General features: G+C 41.0%; 1 protein-coding gene across 1 annotated transcript in view; it reads left to right on the top strand.

Annotated features, from left to right (window-relative positions):
* The window catches only part of LOC126473927 (DNA polymerase subunit gamma-1, mitochondrial), a 152,826-nt gene extending 133,825 nt beyond the window's left edge, over positions 1-19,001 (top strand). The window contains 2 exon segments of the mRNA XM_050101285.1: positions 7,080-7,371; positions 18,769-19,001. Of these exon segments, the coding sequence (XP_049957242.1) occupies positions 7,080-7,371; positions 18,769-18,845 (369 nt within the window). The 3' untranslated portion in view covers positions 18,846-19,001.
* The last annotated feature ends 3,809 nt before the right edge of the window (positions 19,002-22,810 follow it).

The following is a 22,810-nucleotide window of genomic DNA, read 5'->3' as shown; positions in this document are numbered from 1 at the left end:
GTTTTTCTTCCAAGATGTATTTCTCTGTTTCTTTTTGGATGTTAAATCACTTTCAGCAGTTGCTAAATAGCAGAGGCTGGAAATACCGCTTCACTTGTAAATTACTTTGTTTTCACACGACCGGTTTCCGACTGTTATAAGTCCATCCTCAGGTATCATAGCTGTGCAGTGGTCCCCGAGCACCGCGTGTACCAGGCACGGTGTGCTGCCTATGAGCGCAGTTCTGCAGAGATGATGTTAACTATAAAAAAACTAAGTTTGCCAAATTACCATATTTAGTAGTAGTATCAGATAAAATTGCACTGGTGTTTAAGAAAACCAACATAGGAATCAGCTTTTACACAGACAGTACCTTAAGAAAAAAAATCAGGCATGGAACAGGTAGAACAAATCAGTCTGCAAGATCAGGGATTTACAGAATAGAATGTGGCTCATGCACAAAATGTTATATTGGACAAACTGGGTGGGCATTTAAGGACAGGTTTGAAGAACAAATCAGACAGGCAGAGAGCAATACCTCTACCTTTAGCAAACACTTAAGTGAGAATAAACATATGGTCAACAACGTAGATTCATACCTTAAAATACTGCATACTGTGCCTAAAAGTAGAATCATGAATATTCTAGAAGAAATAGAAATTTACAACTATATTAAAAATCATCCTAGTGACCTGCTTAATGATCAAATGGTTTAAAAAAATAAAAGATTTTTAGATAACTTCCAGTCCGTTTTATGTACAAATGACAGATTTTAAAATAGCTTACGGGCGCAATACCTTTGACATCTGATGGGAGTTTACCACCCTGACATTTTGTACAGATGAGCATGTAAATGATGTTTTATAAAAAATACGTGGATACTTCAAAATTACGCTAGTTACTGTGAAGTTTCATATCCGCCACCACTTGCAATGTATCAATTCTCTTATTTTATGTATTTTAGGATCACCAATTTTATGTGATGTATCTGACCAGTTTAGTCTCAAATCAAAAGTAACAAATTTTATGAGTAATCCCGGTGTTTTTACTGTAAAGAAAAGTTTATGGACTATAACAAAGGGAAAAAAGAATACTCCAATGTATTTTATTTTTGTATATTTTTATAAATGAAATGTAGCCTTGACATGAAATGAAATGTCGTGTGGCTAGGGCCTCCCGTCGGGTAGACCGTTCGCCTGGTGCAAGTCTTTCGATTTGACGCCACTTCGGCGACTTGCGCGTCAATGGAGATGAAATGATGATGATTAGGACAACACAACACCCAGTCCCTGAGCGGAGAAAATCTCCGACCCAGCCGGGAATCGAACCCGGGCCCTTAGGATTGACAGTCTGTCGCGTTGACCACTCAGCTACCGGGGGTGGACTGACATTTCATTGTATCCAAAGAATGTGATTTATTGTATCAATCTACTTCAACAGTGATTCGTACTGTACAGTTATTTTATGACACTTATCGAAAACATTTTAAGCAATTTCAATGGAATAGTACAAGTATTTACTTAGTCTTGTTTGCTATAATAGAGCCTCGTTGAAGGATGCATCCTGTATTTGTGTGGAGGCATTTTAATGTTTTGTCCCAATTTGTGGTGCTGCACAGTGAATTGGATTGCTGGCAAGTGTTTTACGCCATTCATATTTGTAAAATGTATACACACGCAGAGTATTATATATCAGAGCTCTGTCTTCATCTCATTTACGATCGCTTAAGTCATTGTGAGAGCTTTTTAACAGATAACACATGTATTATCCCCTATTATGTTATAAATAAATATTCCCATCCTGTCCTACTGCCCCTTACAATCATAGCAATAATTAGAAAGCTGTATGATGTTGACAGATGAAAAGACTTTATGATATAAAGCTTATAAGTTGTATCCTTGGTGTGCACTATCTTCGCTACGTGCACAGGCAGTACCTTTAGTAAATGTATTTTCACACCAACAGACTTAGCTCCACATGTTGTCAGTGCACCTGAGCTTTTATTTGTGATAGATTATTAGAACGATGATAAGATGGTAACATTGACAATACAGCACATATTTAACAACATTTTACGATGAAATAAGTGTCATACTCGATCGGATCTTGTGGGACTCTCACAGTCAAAAGGCTGCATTTTGATGACAACATGTACTCATGTCAGATAGTCTTATATTCTGACAGAATGTAAGTTATGTACATTTCTCACCAATATTTATAATTACACTGCTATCTTAATGAAATGTTTGTTTAATTATGTATATAACCCTGTGCTTCATTTTTGTGTTTTTTGTGTTTAGGTAACTTTTGCAGTGTTACTTGAAAATGGCCATAAGGCCAAAATTGCAATTGTAATAATAAATATTTCATACAGTCAACGGTGACTGTGATGTCTTTTAAGAGAAATTTATCAGTCCAACCCAAGTAATTTTCACATCCTGTACAGTCACTGACCCACAGATATTCGCGAATTACTACATCAACCCGTTCAGTGGGCTTCGTAGAAAGAATTGCTCACCGTAATGTCTCAAGCTGTTCATAAACATGCCACACAGAGTTTTAGGTATGAGAAGAAAGCTCAATGCAAATAATTTCCAAACTTAAGTTATTCCAAATCCTCAGATCTTCACTAAAATGTTCAAAGCTGTAGTAATTTTACACTCACAATAAAAAACTGATAAAATGTAGGATTTTCCTCATCTTAATAAGACACTGTGTGACATGATTCCACATTGATCTGCACAGTAAGACTGTTCCTGAGCGACTCCTAGAAACACAGAACTGTAGTACAAACAACTACTCGAAGTGCAGGAACTGCTTGATCCCTACAGGCTGATGAGTTAGGCAACCATCCAGAACAGCACCTGCCCCTAAGTACTCACGGTAATTCCTAAATCAACCAGAAGCATTACAAAGGGCAATTTGTAAAAGAAAGTTTGAATTTATGAAACCAACTTTAATTTAAATAAAACAAAATATGAACTATATGCAGAAATGAAATTCTACCTGATTTAACCCTTAGCATTTATTCTGGATGCTTTAATACAAAAGCTTGCACACTCTGCACAAGGACTTTCCCACACATACATTTCACATAGTTTGTAATAAAATAAAACTTCCACACTTTATGTATGTCCTCCGTACACTCTCTCTCTCTGTCTCTCAACAACATTCACACAACAAAACATAAATAAATAACAATTTTGAAAGTAATTATTCTTATGTCATCAGGCTATTATAATAAAGCAAGAATGTCCTAGAAAAACAATGTATATGAAATGATCATTGTAGTTGTAGTTTCAATTGATATTATAAATGAATACGTGAAAAGCTTAAGTTTTCAGGTAAACTTGTGTTGGAGATAATGATCTAAGACTTTTACGGTATAATTGTCGTATCAATACAAGTCTGAATATGGAGTATGAAAAAGGTTGAATAAAATTTAATGATATTTCTTTATATTCATTGGGAGTGTGTATAACTGATCATAATCGTGATAGCCAGCTCACACTGCCCCAGTGGCTTAAACAGTTGTGCTTATGTGAGAACACAAAAGGCTGCTCTCTTTCCGGCTACACGGCAAGTCACTCTAAAATTGCATACCGTATTTACTCGAATCTAAGCCACACTTTTTTTCCAGTTTTTGTAATGCAAAAAACTGCCTGCGGCTTAGAATCGAGTGCAAAGCAAGCGGGAGTTCTGAAAAATGTTGGTGGGTGCCTCCACAACTAACTTCTGCCATCGAATATATGTAGCGCCACACAGGCATGCTTTGTAGGCACAAAGATAAATACTGGCACCAAAATCTCTGCGTCAGTAAATTAAAAAAAAAAAGTGGAAGACGAGCCTTTTTCCTCCGCCCAGAGTTTCGACCACTGCATTTTGGTACATTATCCAATGAAGTAAATACAAATTCTGTATTGTTGATCTTCGAATGTAGCAGCATTTCAATGTACTACGAAAATCCGACTGGCAAGACTGTTTGGGATGTTTGTCAATATGGCCAACTCTACGTTCTGAATTTTTTTCCTACCTGTGAGAAGAGATGGTTGCTAATAGGAGCTTTTATGAATTGTGAATCACATGCAGTATTCTCTTCGCCATAAGATTAATACGAATATAAACATTTTGCCATGTATTTTTTCGTGTTTGCTACTATCTCATTTAAATCCTGTCTGCCTAATAAACTACGAAACTAGAGTGAGACAACAGCAAACGCGGAAGAATATCCATATCATGTCATGTTTATATTTGTATTATTCCTATGCCTGATAGTGATACAGTCAGAAATGAAGCACGGCAACTGACTAGGTTTTTAAATCTAAGATGACTCTAATTTCTGTGCAGAATGTAATGAACTAAAGAGGCACCTGCAAAGATTTTCAAACGGAGAAAACTTTTCGCTAAAATTTCATTCAGAACATCATCTATCATACGCAGTCTATTATTTGGTTCTTGTTGATCATTATCAAAGAAAGCAGTAGTGTAAGTAACAACAAATGTTTCGCTAATGAAACGATTCCTCTCTATTTTTTATTTGTAAGCCGCGGTAGCGCGCACAAAAGCAAGCCACGCCGTGAGCGGTGACAGGCCGTAAACACGCACCTATCAGAATGCGACAAACAATGCATGACACAGTACAGTAATGCATTTTCAGCTTAGAGTGACATAAACACCTATAACAAAGAGAACGGCACTTATCAGATCAAAGAAAAATAAGCAATCAATTCAAACCAGACGAAGCACGTGAAAAAGGAAGGATATCTGTATAAATACGGACGGAGCGCGTGACGCGTAGCAATGGCTACCTGGTAAACCGTAACTGCTAAGCTTACGAGTCGAACCAAACTACTGCAGCTGTATCGTCGTTCATTCAACCTAAATTGTGTCTCATATTACAATTAGACGAACTTTGTTTCGATTTGGAGGTGCGACCTAAAACTTTTCTCTCCCCTTGAATTTCGAGTCTCAAATTTCAGGTGCGGCTTAGATTCGGGAAATTTTTTTTTCCTTGATTTCGAGTCTCATTTTTCAGGTGCAGCTTAGATTTGAGTGCAGCTTAGATTCAAGTAAATACGGTACTTTGGTGCGTGGTGTAAAGACTCTGAACAGTCTGCCGTGATACATGATGAACAACAATAATTGTTCACTTGTTGTCCACGACAGAAAAAACAGTGGAGGAGGAGCAAGTACAAATGTGAGGCACCTGTCTTTATTGTTGATGCTGATATACACAGGAATGGTGTAACTAACAGACTGAGGCCTGTTATTCGTGGAAGTGCAAAATGTGTGTATTGATTTCTCTGCTTTGTGAGCATAGGGCTGCAGACATTTCATCATATCATATCAGTTTGGTCACAGTGAGTATTATTGTGACTGAGGCCCTTTTGGCATAAAACAATATAATCACAATGACTTTCTGTGTTGTGGAATGATTGAATTGATGTGCAAATGTAATGTGGTGTCAAGTGAAAAATTATGCCAACAGTGGGAACATGCTGACCATTTAATGCAGGGGCAGTCAACATTTTTTACCTATTGCCCACTTTTGTATCTCTGTTAGTTGTAAAATTCTCTAACCACCCACCAGTTCCACAGCAACATTGGTTTATAAAACAGGAAAGTAACTTTATAAAAGCTATAAAACAGAATTATAGCAAGTTAAAACATATAATAATTACTTACCAAAAAATTCATGTCAAAATTTTATGAAAATGCAATGAGATTTTTTTAAAACCCCTACTGCATACCATCCACCATGAAAGCTGGAACACCTAGTAGTGGGCAGTAGGGACCAGGTTCACTGCCACCTGTAGCAGTTCGCATTCTTTTATTCTTTGCTTGTTGTCCTCGGTGTTGACATTCTGGCTGAAAAAATTGGGGTTGTACATGCAACCACTGTGTACTGTAAATGATGTAGCCAACAGATGCACAGTTGCGTTTCACAGTCTTTTACTTTCACTGTTCACAACCCGCCAATATACACAGTAATATGGCCAGTGCACAATTTTTTTAACTTTCTATAAGTCTCAATAATAGTTTGCGGGTGAACATCCACATACTGTTACAATAGTTTGCTGTTGAACATCTACGAGCAGTAAAAACCTAACCACAAAGTTCACAGTTCGTGAAGAAAAGAAAGGTACATATAGAGCAGACACTGTCATTGTTTTGACATACACCCTAATTGTGTAACACTTATTCCAGGGTTAAGTTGAAGCATTGTTGTTGTTCTAACCAACACAGGTTTCTTGTCTGAAACTTGGCCGTGGACTGACTGTCTTGGGACCAAAAATCAGGTCCACATCCTCATAATAATAGGTGCTGAAATTACACATTGTTCGATGTTTAATTTACAGAATTACAGTTAAAACTTAACTCATTAAATTAACTGAATACATCTAAAAATTCCTTCCTTTTAACAGTTTCTTCTACTACAAGGCTTAGGCCGAATTATTTGTTTAAATCGTGAAATTAACAAATGTAGTTACACAAACAATACTTTTGGCAAAACCATTAATTACTTTGGAATTAATTAAGAGCTGGCTTTGCTAACATGTATTTGAATAGATCCAAATAGATCCTGTAAGAATACTCTGAGTTGTTCCTCCAAATGTTTATAATTAGTACAGAATTTTTATTTGTTTATACATCAACAGTAGAATTTAAGTTATGAAACAATTACTGATTTCACCCTGTAACTAAAGATACTAATTAGGAATAGTTGAAATAAATTAGATAAATTAGAAAATCAATTACATAAATAAAACTAAGCACAAAATTAGATCTGGTGCTATGTTCTTTAAAATTGAGGCCCAACCTTTCTTTTTTATGGAATTGCAGATTATATTCATGTATGTTAATGGTGATTTAATGATTATCTTTTACATTACTCGTAGAATGTATCCTTACAGTGGATTTTCAGTGGGTTAATATGAAATTAAAAGTCAAGAGATGTCAGGTTTGATCTCCTGTCAGTTGCAGAAATTTTTTTTCTGATTTATGTTGTGGAGGAATATATTCCCACATGCACCTAGAAGACGTACATTTAACAGGATAAATAATCTTGTTGTTGTGTGAGTAACCTCTTTTTTTTCCAGGTGCGTTACCTTGTCCCTGAAAAAGACAAATATCGTGCTGCAACAGCAATGCACATTTCCAACCTAATGGCGCGTGCTTTCTGCAGCAGCCGTGTGGGCATGTATGACCTGCCCCTGTCTGTTGCATTCTTCTCATCAGTCGAAGTTGACAGAGTACTTCGCAAGGAAGCAAGTGATGACTGTGTCACACCGTCCAATCCTCACGGGCTGAGTCGAGGATATGGCATCCCACCGGGGGAGTCACTGGATTTAATAACTGCTCTTCGATTGTGCAATTATAAACCGTGGACAGGTCAGTTGGTGACTAATTACATGTATGTCTAAATGTAATTCACACACAAATACTTTTTGGTCTAGTTGTTTTAAGTAACATCTGATCCACAATCCATGAGTATACTGATTTTCCCATAGCATTCTGATTAAAGATTTTCATTATTTCCTTGCATCACTAAAGGTTTAATATTAGGATTATTACTTTTTCAAGATCACACATATATGTATTGCTGTGTGCCTTCTAATGTGTGCCAGTGATAGAATTGAGATAGAATCCTGAACCCATAAGTGCCAACCCTCCTTTCCCCCCCTGTACATACATACTCTTGGGGAATATGAGAGGGGAAGACTTAAAACCAAGGAGAGTGAAGAGGAGTAGGGACAGAGAGTGAGAGAAGGAAAATGTGATTGTTATAACGTCAAGTTGAACACACATATTTCAAAACAACACAACACATGTAAGTCACAGAGCAAGTTGACAAAGCAAGACATGTGAACACAGTAACATTCAAATGAGCACTGAGTCCAAGTCTGGCGGCTGCTGGCTGCTTGGCCGCTTAGGTGGTGTGGCTGCTGCATGGCTGGCAGACAGCGCCGCATATAGAGGACGCGCATAACTGCGCGGCAGCACTTTGAAATATCGATGAGTCACAACACTTTTCCCCCCTTCGAATTTTTTGCACTGGTCTTGATGGAGGTGGCCTGTAGACTGCTAACGTCCATAAGTGTTGTTTGACTGGCCGTAAAGTCTCGAGGAGGAGGCTTCCTGTATGGACGGAAGTGTCCCCGATGATAACGGGTCAAAATGAGAACAGAAGTACTTACACTGGTAAATCTACATATGGATAAACAAAATCAAAAGAGCAATAACAGAGCAATTGAATTATGAAGAAAATTTGAATTACTAAAAGCAACAGAGAATATTGATTAAAAATTATTTACGAATAAACAGATATTAATAAATGCAAACCAGAGGAGTGACATTCTTAATATTTACAACTAGTGCTTCATAAATGTATCATACTTTTTGCAGATTCCAAAAATAATATTCTATATGGAAGAACATAGTTTTCATTCCAAACACAACTTTGCAACATGGACAGTAACGTTAGTATGGAATGATGCCTTCAGCTTCTCTGAAGCAATTTTCATAACTCCCTTCACATCACAAACAATGCGATCTGACTAGTGTTATAACGTCAAGCGTAGTAGTTCCGCAACGGATCATAAGTCTTAGTGGACTGACGATCGGGCCAGAGAATACAGCGTAAAACCTGGGAGAGGGTAGGGTCAGAACCCGAAGCAGCCGCCAGCCGGTCCCCGGTAATGGGGAACTCGTCCACAACCCGCTGCTTGGCAACATCCAGGTGGAAACACAGAAGTTCGTCCCTATCGAATGCCAGATCAGGACCCATGGGAAGGTGAGACAGTGCATCAGCATTCACATGTTGAGCCGTCAGCCGGAAATGAATCTCATAATTGAAACGAGACAAGTAAAGAGCCCAACGCTGGAGGCAGTGTGCAGTCTTGTCTGGAAGCAACGTTGACGGATGAAACAAGGAAACAAGTGGTTTTTGGTCCATAACAAGATGAAATTTGGATCCATAAAGAAAAACACCAAACTTATGAAGAGCATAAATAATGGCCAAAGCTTCTTTTTCAATTTGAGAATATTTTCGTTGGGCATCGGTGAGCGTTTTGGAGGCATAAGCAATGGGTTGTTCAGAACCGTCTGAAAAACGGTGCGCAAGGACTGCACCAACCCCATATTGAGAGGCGTCCGTGGCAAGAACGAGATGTTGGCCAGGTCGATAAGTAGCCAGGCATGGAGCCTGTTTCAGCATAGTCTTCAATTTCTGGAAAGCCGCATCGCATGATGCGGACCAGTGAAAAGGCACGTTTTTATGCAACAGGCGATGCAATGGCTGGGCCACCGAAGCAGCAGATGGTAAAAACCTGTGATAGTATGCTATTTTCCCCAAGAAGGCCTGCAGTTCCTTAACAGATGTAGGGCGAGGAAGGGCATCAATCGCAGCGACAGTTTGCTGAAGCGAACAAATACCATCCCGAGAGAGTTGGAACCCCAGGTACGTGATAGATGCCTGAAAAAACTGTGATTTCTCAAGATTACACTTAAGACCATACACAATCATTGACCCGGCTCCAGGGAGGTAGGGTGCCCTTCCCTATTCCTCCACTGGGGTAATTCCTGTTTGGCGCGTCCACGTCGCGGGGGTGGGCATCCTACACTTCAGTAGGCCGGTGTGCTAGAATGGCTGAGTTCAGGCAGGGACCCAATCCTGTGGGGTTTAACATGTAACCCATGCCCAGGGTTACGGGTGAAGACCTTAATGGCAGCGACGATGGAGAAGGAAGACTTCGGACGGCGTAGCTGGCAGATAAGGCAACCCTCCTTTCTGGGGATTAAATGAGAAGGGAACCACTGCCTTGTGGTGGACGAGAAACTCCAAAGGCTAAGGGAGACAACCCCAACAGAAAATCCTTTCTTGCGTTAGGCCTAGCAAGCCAGTAGGAAAGTCTTCATATATTGCTTTCATAATACAGATGAGCCTCGGAATGAACCACTCAGGATTTGACCCCACTGCTTCTTCAAGTTGGTGGGATGATACCACAATCCAAGCAGTTAGAAGAAAAAATGGACCATGGAGAAAGTGGTGGAAAACTAAAAATGACGAAGACCAAATATATAGAGGAAAAGAAGTGCAAAGAAATAGTGGAAACAGCAAAGAAAAAGGCATGGGAAGAGTTTACAAAAAAACCTTGAAGAAGATGTGAAGAGCAATAAGAAAATGTTCTATAAAATGATGAAAAATAAAAGCAAGGCTTCTGAAGTACCAGTAAAGATGGAAACAGAGGACGGTACCATTATTGAAGATCCAGGGAATATAAAAGATCTCTGGAAAGAACATTTTAAGAAGCTGTTAAACGCTGAGGAGCAGGTACATGAGGAAACAACAAATAATTGAGAAATTGAGAGAAGTTGGGAAGCAGAATTAGGGCAAATTACACGGGAAGAAATGGAAAAAGCTGTGAAGAAGATGAATGGGGGGAAAGCCCCAGGACCTGATGAAGTATCAGTGGACATGATAAGAGCAGCAGGTCCAGTGGGAATGCAGTGGCTGTATAGAGTACTATCAAGAGTGTGGAGAAATAGTACAATACCTGGCGACTGGAGAACAGGAGACATTGTTCCCATCTTCAAGAAAGGCAATAAAAGACTTTGTAAAAACTACAGAGGACTAACCCTTATGAGTCATACAGCCAAGATTTTTGAAAGAATTTTACTAAATCGAATAAGTGAAAAGATAGAAAAGGAGCTGAGTGAAGAACAGTATGGATTTAGGGAAGGAAGAAGCACGATCGACCTGATATTTTTTATCCGTCAACTGAGGGAAAAAAGTCGGGAGTATAACAAAAGGGTGATAATGGTTTTTATAGACATAGAGAAGGCATATGACTCAGTTGACAGGGAAAGACTCTGGGAAGAAATGAAGAAGATATATATAGAAGATGGATACATTAATGTTATAAAGACAATGTACAGAGGACACAATTGTAGAATTAGAACACCATTGGGGAACTCTGAATAATTCGAAATAAGACAAAGACTTAAGCAAGGAAGTATTCTATCTCCTGCACTTTTTAATGTTGTGATGGAGGGAATGAATAGGGCAGTTAAAGATATAGTAAAAAAAAAAAAAGACAAAAAGGTGATGTTTGCAGATGATATGGTAATATGGGGCGATAAAGAGGTAGATGTACAGTTACAGCTTGGTGCGTGGAAGGAAATAATGAAAAGGTATGGATTAAAAATAAATAAAGATAAGAGTGAAGTAATGGTATTTGGAAGAGAGAAAGGGATCTACGGAAATATTACCTTGAATGGAGAACCCCTCAAAGTGGTAGAAAGTTTCACTTATTTAGGGAGTGAAATATCTAGGGATGGAAGAATAACTAACGAAATTAATAGGAGGTTACAGAAGGGAGGCAATTTCTACCAAACAATAAAACACCTGATTTGGAATAATGAAGTTTCAGAAAGAGCAAAACTCCTTATGTATAAGAATTATTACATCCCTATTTTCATCTATGGTGGAGAAACATGGACAATGACAGAAAGGGACTGGAGCAGACTGCAAGCAATGGAAATGAAATTTCTCAGAGCAGTTAAGGGAAAAACAAGAATGGACAGAGTAAGGAATGTAGAGATTAGAAAGGACCTTAAACAAGAAAATATGAGAGAAGAAATTGAAAGAAAGAGATTAAGATGGTATGGGCATGTTAAGAGGATGCATGGGCAGAGACTCCCCAAAATTATGGAAGAACTAAAGATGGATGGGAAAAGACCTACAGGGCACCCAAGAACACGGTGGAAAATGGGAGTGAGAATATCTGTAGAAAGGAGATGTGTGACCTGGCAGCAAGTGGAGGAAGAAACGTGGTGGGAGGACCGAGCCAAATGGAGAGGACTCATCAGCACCCAGATCCGGCAGTAGCTGGAATGGGATTCGGATATAGATAGATAGACACTTAAGACCGGCAATCTGTAAGACACGAAAAAGTGTGTGGAGGTTCTGAAGATGTTCTTTAGTGGTGGAGCCAGTGACAACAATGTCATCCATGTAATTGATACACCCAGGGACAGGGAGCAATAATTTTTCCAAGAATCACTGAAAGAGAGCAGGGGCGCTGGCAACCCCGAATGGCAATCGTTGGTATTGATAGAGGCCGAAAGGCATGTTAAAGGCCAGAAACTGCTGGAAAGCAGTGTCAATAGGAATTTGATGATAAGCTTCTGACAGGTCAATTTTAGAAAAATACTGGCCACCCGCAAGTTTAGTGAACAATTCTTCAGGTCAGGGCATAGGGTAAGTGTCGATGAGGCATTGCGCATTTACAGTGGCTTTAAAATCGCCACAGAGACAAATATCACCATTGGGCTTAGCAACGACGACGACAGGAGAGGACCACTCACTGGAAGTGACAGGAAGCAAGACCCCTGAAGCAGTGAGACGATCCAGCTCCCATTTTACCCAATCACGAAGGGCCACAGAAATGGGCCGAGCCCCAAAAAACTTAGACCGAGCAGTGGGTTTGAGCATGATATGAGCTTCAAAGTCATTTGCACGGCCTAACCCAGGAGAAAAAAGGGACAAAAATGTCGTCGACAAGGAATCCAATTGAGCATAAGGAATAGCATCAGAGACAATATTGACAGAGCCATCTATGGAGAACTCAAAAACGCGAAAGGCATTGAAACCAAAAAGATTTTCTGCATTACTCTGGTCGACCACAAATATGGGGACAGTGTGAACGACGGATTTGTAAGATATCTCAGCATTAAATTGTCCCAAGAGAGAAATCTTCTGTTTATTGTACGTCCGTAATTGCAGGGTGACAGGTGATAGGAGTGGAGAACCCAACTGAAGATACGTCTGAGAATTAATGATAGTGGCAGCAGAACCAGTATCCACCTGCATGCGAACATTCCGACCAAGAATTTAGACTGTGAGGAATAACTTCCCTGAAAGGGAAGAAGTGCAATTGACAGACAACACAGAAGCAAGAATCAGCGTCATGGTCATGAACATCATGTATGCAGTCGGATTTGCAAACGGAAGATACATGACCCCTCTTTTTGCAAATGTGATACACGGCCCAACATTGGGGACAATCCTCGTGTGAATGTTTCGTAGAACACCGCGGTCATGAAGGAAGTTGCCGGGGGTTTTGCTGCAGTTTCTGAGAGGATTGTTTACAGTTAGCCCGAGGCTGCACTTGGGAGCATACTGCAGCCACTTCGGCCGGCAGGGACATGCCGCACGCGTTGTCAACAGCGCACAGAGGTTGTATGTCCCCGACGTCACCCCACGCCTCTATTTGCGCTCCAGCGGCGCAAGAAATTTCAAAAGACTGCGTGATGGATAGGACTTCATCTAGAGCTGGATTTGCCAACTGAAGGGCACGTTGCCTTACTTCTTTGTCGGGCGTCGACCGGATAATAGCATCCCGTACCATGGAATCTGCATAGGATTCTTTGTGAACGTCAGTAACAAATTGAAGTTCGACAGCCCAAGCGCGATAGGATTGACTCGGTTGTTTTTGACAATGATAAAAGGCAACACGAGAGGCTACCACATGTGTTTGCTTATGAAAATATACAGACAGAAGTGAGCACATTTCAGCAAAGGACAAAGACGCAGGATCTTTCAAAGGAGGCAATTGCGACAACAATTGATACATTTGAGGTGAAATCCATGAAAGGAACAGAGACTTACACGTTTGTTCGTCCGTGACATGAAATGCCAAGAAGTGCTGTCGAAGATGTTTTTCGTAATCAGACCAGTCTTCCGCCGTCTCGTCGTAATGAGGAAATGGAGGTGTAGACAGCGACGATAAACAGCCCACATTGGATGCCGCGACAAAATCGCGAATCGCCGATGTAAGAAGCATTTGCTGTTCTATGATACCTTTCAACAGTTGCTATAAAGTAGCCATGGAAACCTGTGGATCAACAATGAAAAGGAAAAATCCACTACCTCGTCGCCAATAGTTATAACGTCAAGTTGAACACATATATTTCAAAACGACACAACACATGTAAGTCACAGAGCAAGTTGACAAAGCAAGACATGTGAACACAGTAACATTCAAATGAGCACTGAGTCCAAGTCTGGCGGCCGCTGGCTGCTTGGCCGCTTAGGTGGTGCGGCTGCTGCATGGCTGGCAGACAGCGCCGCATGTAGAGGACGTGCGTATCTGCGCAGTGGCACTTCGAAATATCAGCGAGTCACAACCTTCATCCTCCGCAGTTCGTGAGATTAAGTACACAGGAGAATAATCCTAGTTTCCCTCCCCACAGTAACACTTAATAAAATAATATTTTAGAAGTAAAGGAGACCACTCACCAAAAGCAGAAGCAGCATTGAGCTGCCAACAGGAACACGTAAAAGAAAGAAAACTTGTTAGCTTTTGAAGTAAATCCTTTCTGGTGCTAGAGTACACATGCCCCTACATTATGCTCTCTGGACATGTAACATCAGGACTGCTCTTCGCCAGCTTGGACTATGGAATGGCGGGTAGAAGGGGAGTGGCATGGGAGGCAGGAAGAGGGCTTAAGGATGGGTAGTTTGGAGGGAGGCAGACTGTTTGTTGACTAAGAATGCAGGAGGGAGGGATGGCAGGTGATTGGGCTAGGCATGTGGGCATGTGTGTTGGAGCAGGGGAAGCACTGCACAATTAAGGTGATATGAACTGGGAGGGGTGATAGGACAGAAGAAGGGGAAACTATTGGGTGGAAGATGTGGCAACAGTTGGGTGAATGCGGAATGATAGTTGGAGCTAGAGGCATGCGACATCACAATTTGGAAATTGTTTGGAATTCAATATTCCAAGATCCACAGTGTCAAGAATGAGCCAAGAATACCAGATTTCAGGCATTACCTCTCACCATGGACAGTACAATGGCTGACAGCTTTCACTAAACAACCAAGAGCAGCGGCATTTGCATAGAGTTGTCAGTGCTAACAGACAAGCAACACTGCATGAAATAACAGCAGAAATCTATGTGAGGTGTACAACAAACGTATCTGTTAAGACAGTGTGACAAAATTTGGCATTAATGGGCTACGGCAGCAGATGACTGATGTGAATGCCTTTGCTAACTGCACAACATCACTTGCAGCACCTCTCCTGAGCTTGCGACCAAATTTGCTGCTCCCTACATGACTGGAAAACTGCGATCTTGTCAGATTAGTCTTGATTTCAGATAGTGAGAGCAGATGGTAGGGTTCGAGTGTGGTGCAGGCACCATGAAGCCATGAACCCAAGTTGCCAACAAGGCACTGTGCAAACTGGTGGAGGCTCCATAATGGTATGGGCTGTGTTTACATGGAATGGACTGCATCCTCTGATCAAACTTAACCAGTCATTGAATGGAAATGTTGATGTTCTGCTACTTGGAGACCATTTGCAGTCATTCATGGACTTCATACTCCCAAACAATAATGACAATGCGCTAGGTCACTGGGCTGAAATTGTTCACTATTGGTTTGAAGAACATTGCGGACCCTTTGGGCGAATTATTTGGCCACCCAGATCACCCAACATGAATCCCATCAAACTTTCATCGGACATAACCAAGAGGTCAGTTTGTGCACAAAATCTTATACCAGAAACATTTTCGCAGTTACGCACAGCTATAGAGGCAGCATGGCTCAGAATTTCTGTAGGGGACTTCCAACAACTTGTTGAGTACATGTCACATCGAGTTGCTGCACTAGACCGGGCAGAAGGAGATCCGACACAATATTAGGAGGTACCCCGTGACTTCAACTCAGTGCAGAAAGCTGTGCAGTTATTGCAGTAGAGCAAGAATATTACATGGCTACTTTCAAGGAGGACATGTCTTGTGGGGTGGATAAGGCTGCGACAGGACTGGAGTAGTAAAATAATATGCATTTACATAACTTCGAAACCAATGTTTGAATTGTAATACAAAATAACACCATATGCTTATTAATGACAGTAAGATTGAATGATTACTGCCTTCTACTAAGTAAACAATTTCACTTAAGCATATACATATATTTGTGTTTTTTTTGTAATTCAGATTATACCTTTGGTCCACCCCTCCCAAATCAACCATCCAGATTATACCAATCATTAATGTTTACTTGATTTGTTTTGTGCCTCAGCTGTTTCCTTTGAGTTGACTGTCATATTATTCTTCCATCATATTATTGTTTTAGCTACACAGTTTAATTAACACATTCAAGAGTGCAACAAAAATAATTGTTACATTTGGAAGGCCAGGAAAGTCCAACTACACACATTACTTTGTTTATGAAAAGAAATAAATATAATTACAAATTTTTGGTCTGAAATGTCTGAGGAGAAAAAGAAGATTAAGGGTTATTGCATCAAAATATTGGAAGTTTTGAAAAAACTCATTTAACTTCTGATTTGTGGAGGTGAACTGCAGCTGGTAAATCTTGTACGTGTAGTATATTTTTCAAACATCATTTGACCACTGATACAGAAATGCTTAATATGTATGGTTATAACTAAAAATGCAGTTATTGCAGTTAGGTACTGAGAAAGTAGGAGTTGTCGCATACAGTAAGAAGGGATAGAAAGAGTTGATACTTTAGATATTGCAGTGATCAGAATTTTGAAACATGTGCTCAGAACTAGATTTTGATGTAACATTAATAACAATAATCACAATATACAAGACACCATCTGGTAATTTTGAGTTATTTACAAAACAATTTGATATGTTGTTTCTTTTTAGAATTAATCAAGTGTGTTAGTTCAAATATGTTCTCAGTATATGAGATTATTGGAATAAGTGATTTGAAAATGGAAAGAAAAACTAGTGTATTCTAAATATTTCCATTCACTAATGAGTTATGGCATCATTTTTCATCATCATCATCATCATCATCATTAGGGAGTTCTTCCAGCAAGCCGGGCAGGATGATTCTGAACAATCTGCTTCTATCTCTTTCAGCCTTGATAGATTTGTTCCTCTCATGACAGCATTCCCTCTCCTTTCGGAGTCTTTGTCAGTCTGGTCCAGTTCCCTCTTTCTTGGACCTCCAGCTGGTCTTCATCTTGGTAAGCACTGGTGGGGAATTCAGTTAGGCTGCATCTGTTTCACATGACAAAAGAACTCCGCTTACTGCACTGACCCTTCCTCCATGCTCACTTCCATAAGCAGGTATCTCCTTGTGTGCTCATTTTGTAATTTGTCTCTCCCTGTCGTTTGTAGAAGGGACCTAGGGAATTTCATTTAACAAGCTTGTAGTTGATGTACATTTCTTTTGCATATGACAGCTCACGAGACTATAGAATGTGATGGGCACCTGGAAACTTTGGAATGCGGTCACCTCGGTCTTTACAGGGGGATCTTGCCTACTAATCATCAGTTTCTTACAGATTTATTGCATATGTAGGACCTGGCCAGAAATGAAAGTAACAGAAATGGGAGCGCCAGATGGCCAAGCATTTTTGGCATGGGTCAGGAGAGGCACGAGATGCTGCAGTGGAAAGATTATAGAATGGTAATCTGAGGGTTGTGGGGTCAAATTTTCATGTGGAAACTTTTTATTATTTTCTATTTTTATGTTAATTGCACTGCAAATAAACTGAAATAATGCTCAGTATATAGTATTTATTAACATTTTCATAAAAAGTATAAAAGGAAAGGCAAAGGAAAATTTGAGATAGCAAATAAATTTCCAAGGAAGGAGTGTAGTTACAGGTTCCCCGTGGACTCTGTAAAGTAAATAAATTTCCAGGAAAGGATTGTAAGGCATAGACAACTAGTTCACATATAAAATTAGATCCTTTTGTTATTCTGCAGTTGATTTACATGTTCGGTGGTTACACTCTTTGTAAAATGGGAAGCAGTGATTTTCTCGGCATCTTGCACATGCTATTTAACAAATCTGGGTCATTTTTAGTCCAATTAATCAGTTCTTAGTACACTTCAAGTCGGTATTGTCTCTGGTCACTTGGCAACACTTTTGGAAGGAATTTTGTGGACACTGAACACATGTTCAGATCTTCAGTTAAAATTGACTTAACTGCATAAAAACTTAAATTAAGTTCATCAGCCATCTCCCTAATTGTAAGTCTACAATCAAAGCGCACTAAGTTGCGAACTTTCACAACATTTTTATTCATTTTTGAGGTGAAAGGACGGCCGGACCGTGGTTCATCTTCAAATGGTTCGCGGCCATTTTTAAATCTGTTGAACCAGAAAAAAACATTTGACTGGCACATACAATTATTTCCAAAAGCTGTTTTTAATAGTTTGTAAGTCTCAGAAACTGATTTCCCAGTTTTAAAACAAAATTTCACTCAAACTGGTTCTCCGTTTTTATATCCGTTTTCACACAGATAGAATCCGGCAAGAAACCCTAACAGACCCCACTCAACCAACTGCCACAATTAACTGAATACAGGAAACGCAGTTTCCTGTCAGAGGGTGTTCAAGGACAAGGCAATGACTCACTTCCCAACCTCTGTGTACCTGCCTGCCAAGCCAGTAAGCAGTAGCGGATCCATTCTTAAAACTTTCCAATCATATCTCGTAAAACATTTCAGGCAGTCCTGCTGCCACGAGAAAAGCTTTTTCACTACTGAAATAGCTGTATGTTCATCAAGCTTTGTCGCTCCTCATCTTCACAATAGATGGTTCCCTCTCATCTTGCGTTCAAGAGTGACTTTGACTTCCTTATAACTTTCCTCAACCCTTCTTTCTCTCCTTCAGGAAGAAACCGGCAGTTTTGGAAGCTAGGGCAGTTCTCATGTACTTTGAAATAAAATATATGTTGTCAGCTAATACATTTTACTGATGTTAATGAATTATTACTCATATTTTCAGGTCTGTCTTGTGTAAGTAAATCGGACCATAACATGAAACGCAAGAAGAGAGAAGAGGATGAAACTCAAACTGTTTGACAAAGAAGACTCTCATAGATGGAAAGAGGATTGAATGTTACAAATACATTTATCTGGATGAATTTTCTATTTATCTTTGTCCCTTATGGGAAGAGACTGCAGTGTATTATACATTTTTGAAAAATATGATTGGAAGAAAATATGAGCCCAATATAAGTTTTGTTCTTATCATTACCTTTGTTTGCCATGCTGCTAGAAACACATGGTCCAGACTTCCTAAGTAAACCGTGGGAAAAATATATCTAAAAACAAAGATGTTGTAACTTACCAAACGAAAGCATTGGCATGTTGATAGACACACAAACAAATACAAACACACACACAAAATTCAAGCTCACGCAACCAACGGTTGCTTCATCAGGAAAGAGGGAAGGAGAGGGAAAGACGAAAGGATGTGGGTTTTAAGGGAGAGGGTAAGGAGTCATTCCAATCCCGGGAGCGGAAAGACTTACCTTAGGGGAAAAAAAGGACGGGTATACACTCGCGCGCGCGCGCACACACACACACACACACACACACACACACACACACACACACACACACACACACATACAGACATAAGCAGACATATTCGAAGGCAAAGAGTTTGGGCAGAGGTGTCAGTCGAGGCGGAAGTGCAGAGGCAAAGATGTTGTTGAATGACAGGTGAGGTATGAGTGGCGGCAACTTGAAATTAGTGGAGATTGAGGCCTGGTGGATAACGGGATGTTTGTGTTTGTTTGTGTGTCTGTCGACGTGCCAGCACTTTCCTTTGGTAAGTCACATCATCTGTATTTATAGATATATTTTTCCCACATGGAATGTTTCCCTCCATTATATATATATATATATATATATATATATATATATATATATATATATAATGGAAGGAAACATTCCACGTGGGAAAAATTATATATAAAAAATATGATGAAGCAAAAATATGTCTGCTTGTGTCTGTATGTGTGGATGGATATGTGCGTGTGTGCGAGTGTATACCTGTCCTTTTTTCCCCCTAAGGTAAGTCTTTCCGCTCCCGGGATTGGAATGACTCCTTACCCTCTCCCTTAAAACCCACTTCCTTTCGTCTTCCCCTCTCCTTCCCTCTTTCCTGATGAGGCAACAGTCTGTTGCGAAAGCTTGAATTTTGTGTGTATGTTTGTGTTTGTTTGTTTGTGTGTCTCTCGACCTGCCAGCGCTTTTTTTTATATATATATATATATATATATATATATATATATATATATATATATATATATATATATATATATATTCTAGCTTTCACAACCAATGGTTGCTTCATCAGGAAAGAGGGAAGGAGAGGGAAAGACGAAAGGATGTGGATTTTAAGGGAGAGGGTAAGGAGTCATTCCAATCCCGGGAGCGGAAAGACTTACCTTAGGGGGAAAAAGGACAGGTATACACTCGCACACACACCCATATCCAACCGCACATACACAGACACAAGCAGACATTTGTAAAGGCAAAGAGTTTCGGCAGAGATGTCAGTCGAGGCAGAAGTACAGAGGCAGAGATGTTGTTGAAAGACAGGTGAGGTATGAGCGGCGGCAACTTGAAATTAGAAATTAGCAGAGGTTGAGGCCTGGCGGATAACAAGAAGAGAGGATATACTGAAGGGCCAGTTCCCATCTCTGGAGTTCTGACAGGTTGGTGTTAGTGGGAAGTATCCAGATAACCCGGACGGTGTAACACTGTGCCAAGATGTGATGGCCGTGCACCAAGGCATGTTTAGCCACAGGGTGATCCTCATTACCAACAAACACTGTCTGCCTGTGTCCATTCATGCAAATGGACAGTTTGTTGCTGGTCATTCCCACATATAAAGCTTCACAGTGTAGGCAGGTCAGTTGGTAAATCACGTGGGTGCTTTCACACGTGGCTCTGCCTTTGATCTTGTACACCTTCCGGGTTATAGGACTGGAGTAGGTGGTGGTGGGAGGATTTGAGGAAGTCGTATCCCTGCTGGAGAGCCACATTCAGAGTCTGATCCAGTCCCGGAAAGTATCCTGTCACAAGTGGTGCACTTTTGTGATTCTTCTGTGGGTGGTTCTGGGCTCTGAGTCCAGATCATGAAGATGTCATCAATAAATCTGTACCAAACTTTGAGTTGGCAGGCCTGGGAAACCAAGAAGGCTTCCTCTAAGCGACCCATGAATAGGTTGGTGTACGAGGGGGCCATCCTGGTACCCATGGCTGTTCCCTTTAATTGTTGGTATGTCTGGCCTTCAAAAGTGAAGAAGTTGTGGGTCAGGATGAAGCTGGCAAAGGTAATTAGGAAAGAGGTTTTAGGTAGGGTGGCAGGTGATCGGCTTGAAAGGAAGTGCTCCATCGCAGCGAGGCCCTGGACGAGCGGAATATTTGTGTATAAGGAAGTGGCATCAATGGTTACAAGGATGGTTTCCGGGGGTAACAGATTGGGTAAGGATTCCAGGCGTTCGAGAAAGTGGTTGGTGTCTTTGATGAAGGATGGGAGACTGCATGTAATGGGTTGAAGGTGTTGATCTACGTAGGCAGAGATACGTTCTGTGGGGGCTTGGTAACCAGCTACAATGGGGCGGCCAGGATGATTGGGTTTGTGAATTTTAGGAAGAAGGTAGAAGGTAGGAGTGCGGGGTGTCGGTGGGGTCAGGAGGTTGATGGAGTCAGGTGAAAGGTTTTGTAGGGGGCCTAAGGTTCTGAGGATTCCTCAAAGCTCCGCCTGGACATCAGGAATGGGATTACCTTGGCAATCTTGTATGTGGTTTTGTCTGAAAGCTGACGCAGTCCCTCAGCCACTTTTGAAGGCCAGCCATACCAACAATTAAATGGAACAGCCATGGGTACCAGGATGGCCCCCTCGTACGCCAACCTATTCATGGGTCGCTTAGAGGAAGCCTTCTTGGTTACCCAGGCTTGCCAACCCAAAGTTTGGTACAGATTTATTGATGACATCTTCATGATCTGGACTCACAGTGAAGAAGAACTCCAGAATTTCCTCTCCAACCTCAACTCCTTTGGTTCCATCAGATTCACCTGGTCCTACTCCAAATCCCATGCCACTTTCCTTGACGTTGACCTCCATCTGGCCAATGGCCAGCTTCACACGTCCGTCCACATCAAACCCACCAACAAGCAACAGTACCTCCATTATGACAGCTGCCACCCATTCCACATCAAACGGTCCCTTCCCTACAGCCTAGGTCTTCATGGCAAATGAATCTGCTCCAGTCCGGAATCCCTGAACCATTACACCAACAATCTGAAAACAGCTTTCGCATCCCGCAACTACCCTCCCGACCTGGTACAGAAGCAAATAACCAGAGCCACTTCCTCATCCCCTCAAGCCCAGAACCTCCCACAGAAGGACCACAAAAGTGCCCCACTTGTGACAGGATACTTTCCGGGACTGGATCAGACTCTGAATGTGGCTCTCCAGCAGGGATACGACTTCCTCAAATCCTTCATGATATCCTCCCCACTCCACCAAGAGTGTCTTTCCGCCACCCACCTAACCTTCGTAACCTCTTAGTTCATCCCTATGAAGTCCCCAAACCACCTTCCCTACCCTCTGGCTCCTACCCTTGTAACCGCCCCTGGTGTAAAACCTGTCCCATGCAGCCTCCCACCACCACCTACTCCAGTCCTGTAACCCAGAAGGTGTACACGATCAAAGGCAGAGCCACGTGTGAAAGCACCCACGTGATTTACCAACTGACCTGCCTACACTGTGAAGCTTTCTATGTGGGAATGACCAGCAACAAACTGTCCATTCGCAGTGTTTGTTGGTAATGAGGATCACCCTGTGGCTAAACATGCCTTGGTGCACGGCCAGCACATCTTGGCACAGTGTTACACCGTCTGGGTTATCTGGATACTTCCCACTAACACCAACCTGTCAGAACTCCAGAGATGGGAACTGGCCCTTCTGTATATCCTCTCTTCTCGTTATCCGCCAGGCCTCCACCTCCGCTAATTTCTAATTTCAA

This window comes from Schistocerca serialis, chromosome 4 (assembly GCF_023864345.2).
Source record: "Schistocerca serialis cubense isolate TAMUIC-IGC-003099 chromosome 4, iqSchSeri2.2, whole genome shotgun sequence".
Taxonomy (NCBI): domain Eukaryota; kingdom Metazoa; phylum Arthropoda; class Insecta; order Orthoptera; family Acrididae; genus Schistocerca; species Schistocerca serialis.
The sequence above is the reverse complement of the archived record's forward strand: the minus strand, read 5'-3'. Positions and strand labels throughout refer to the sequence as shown.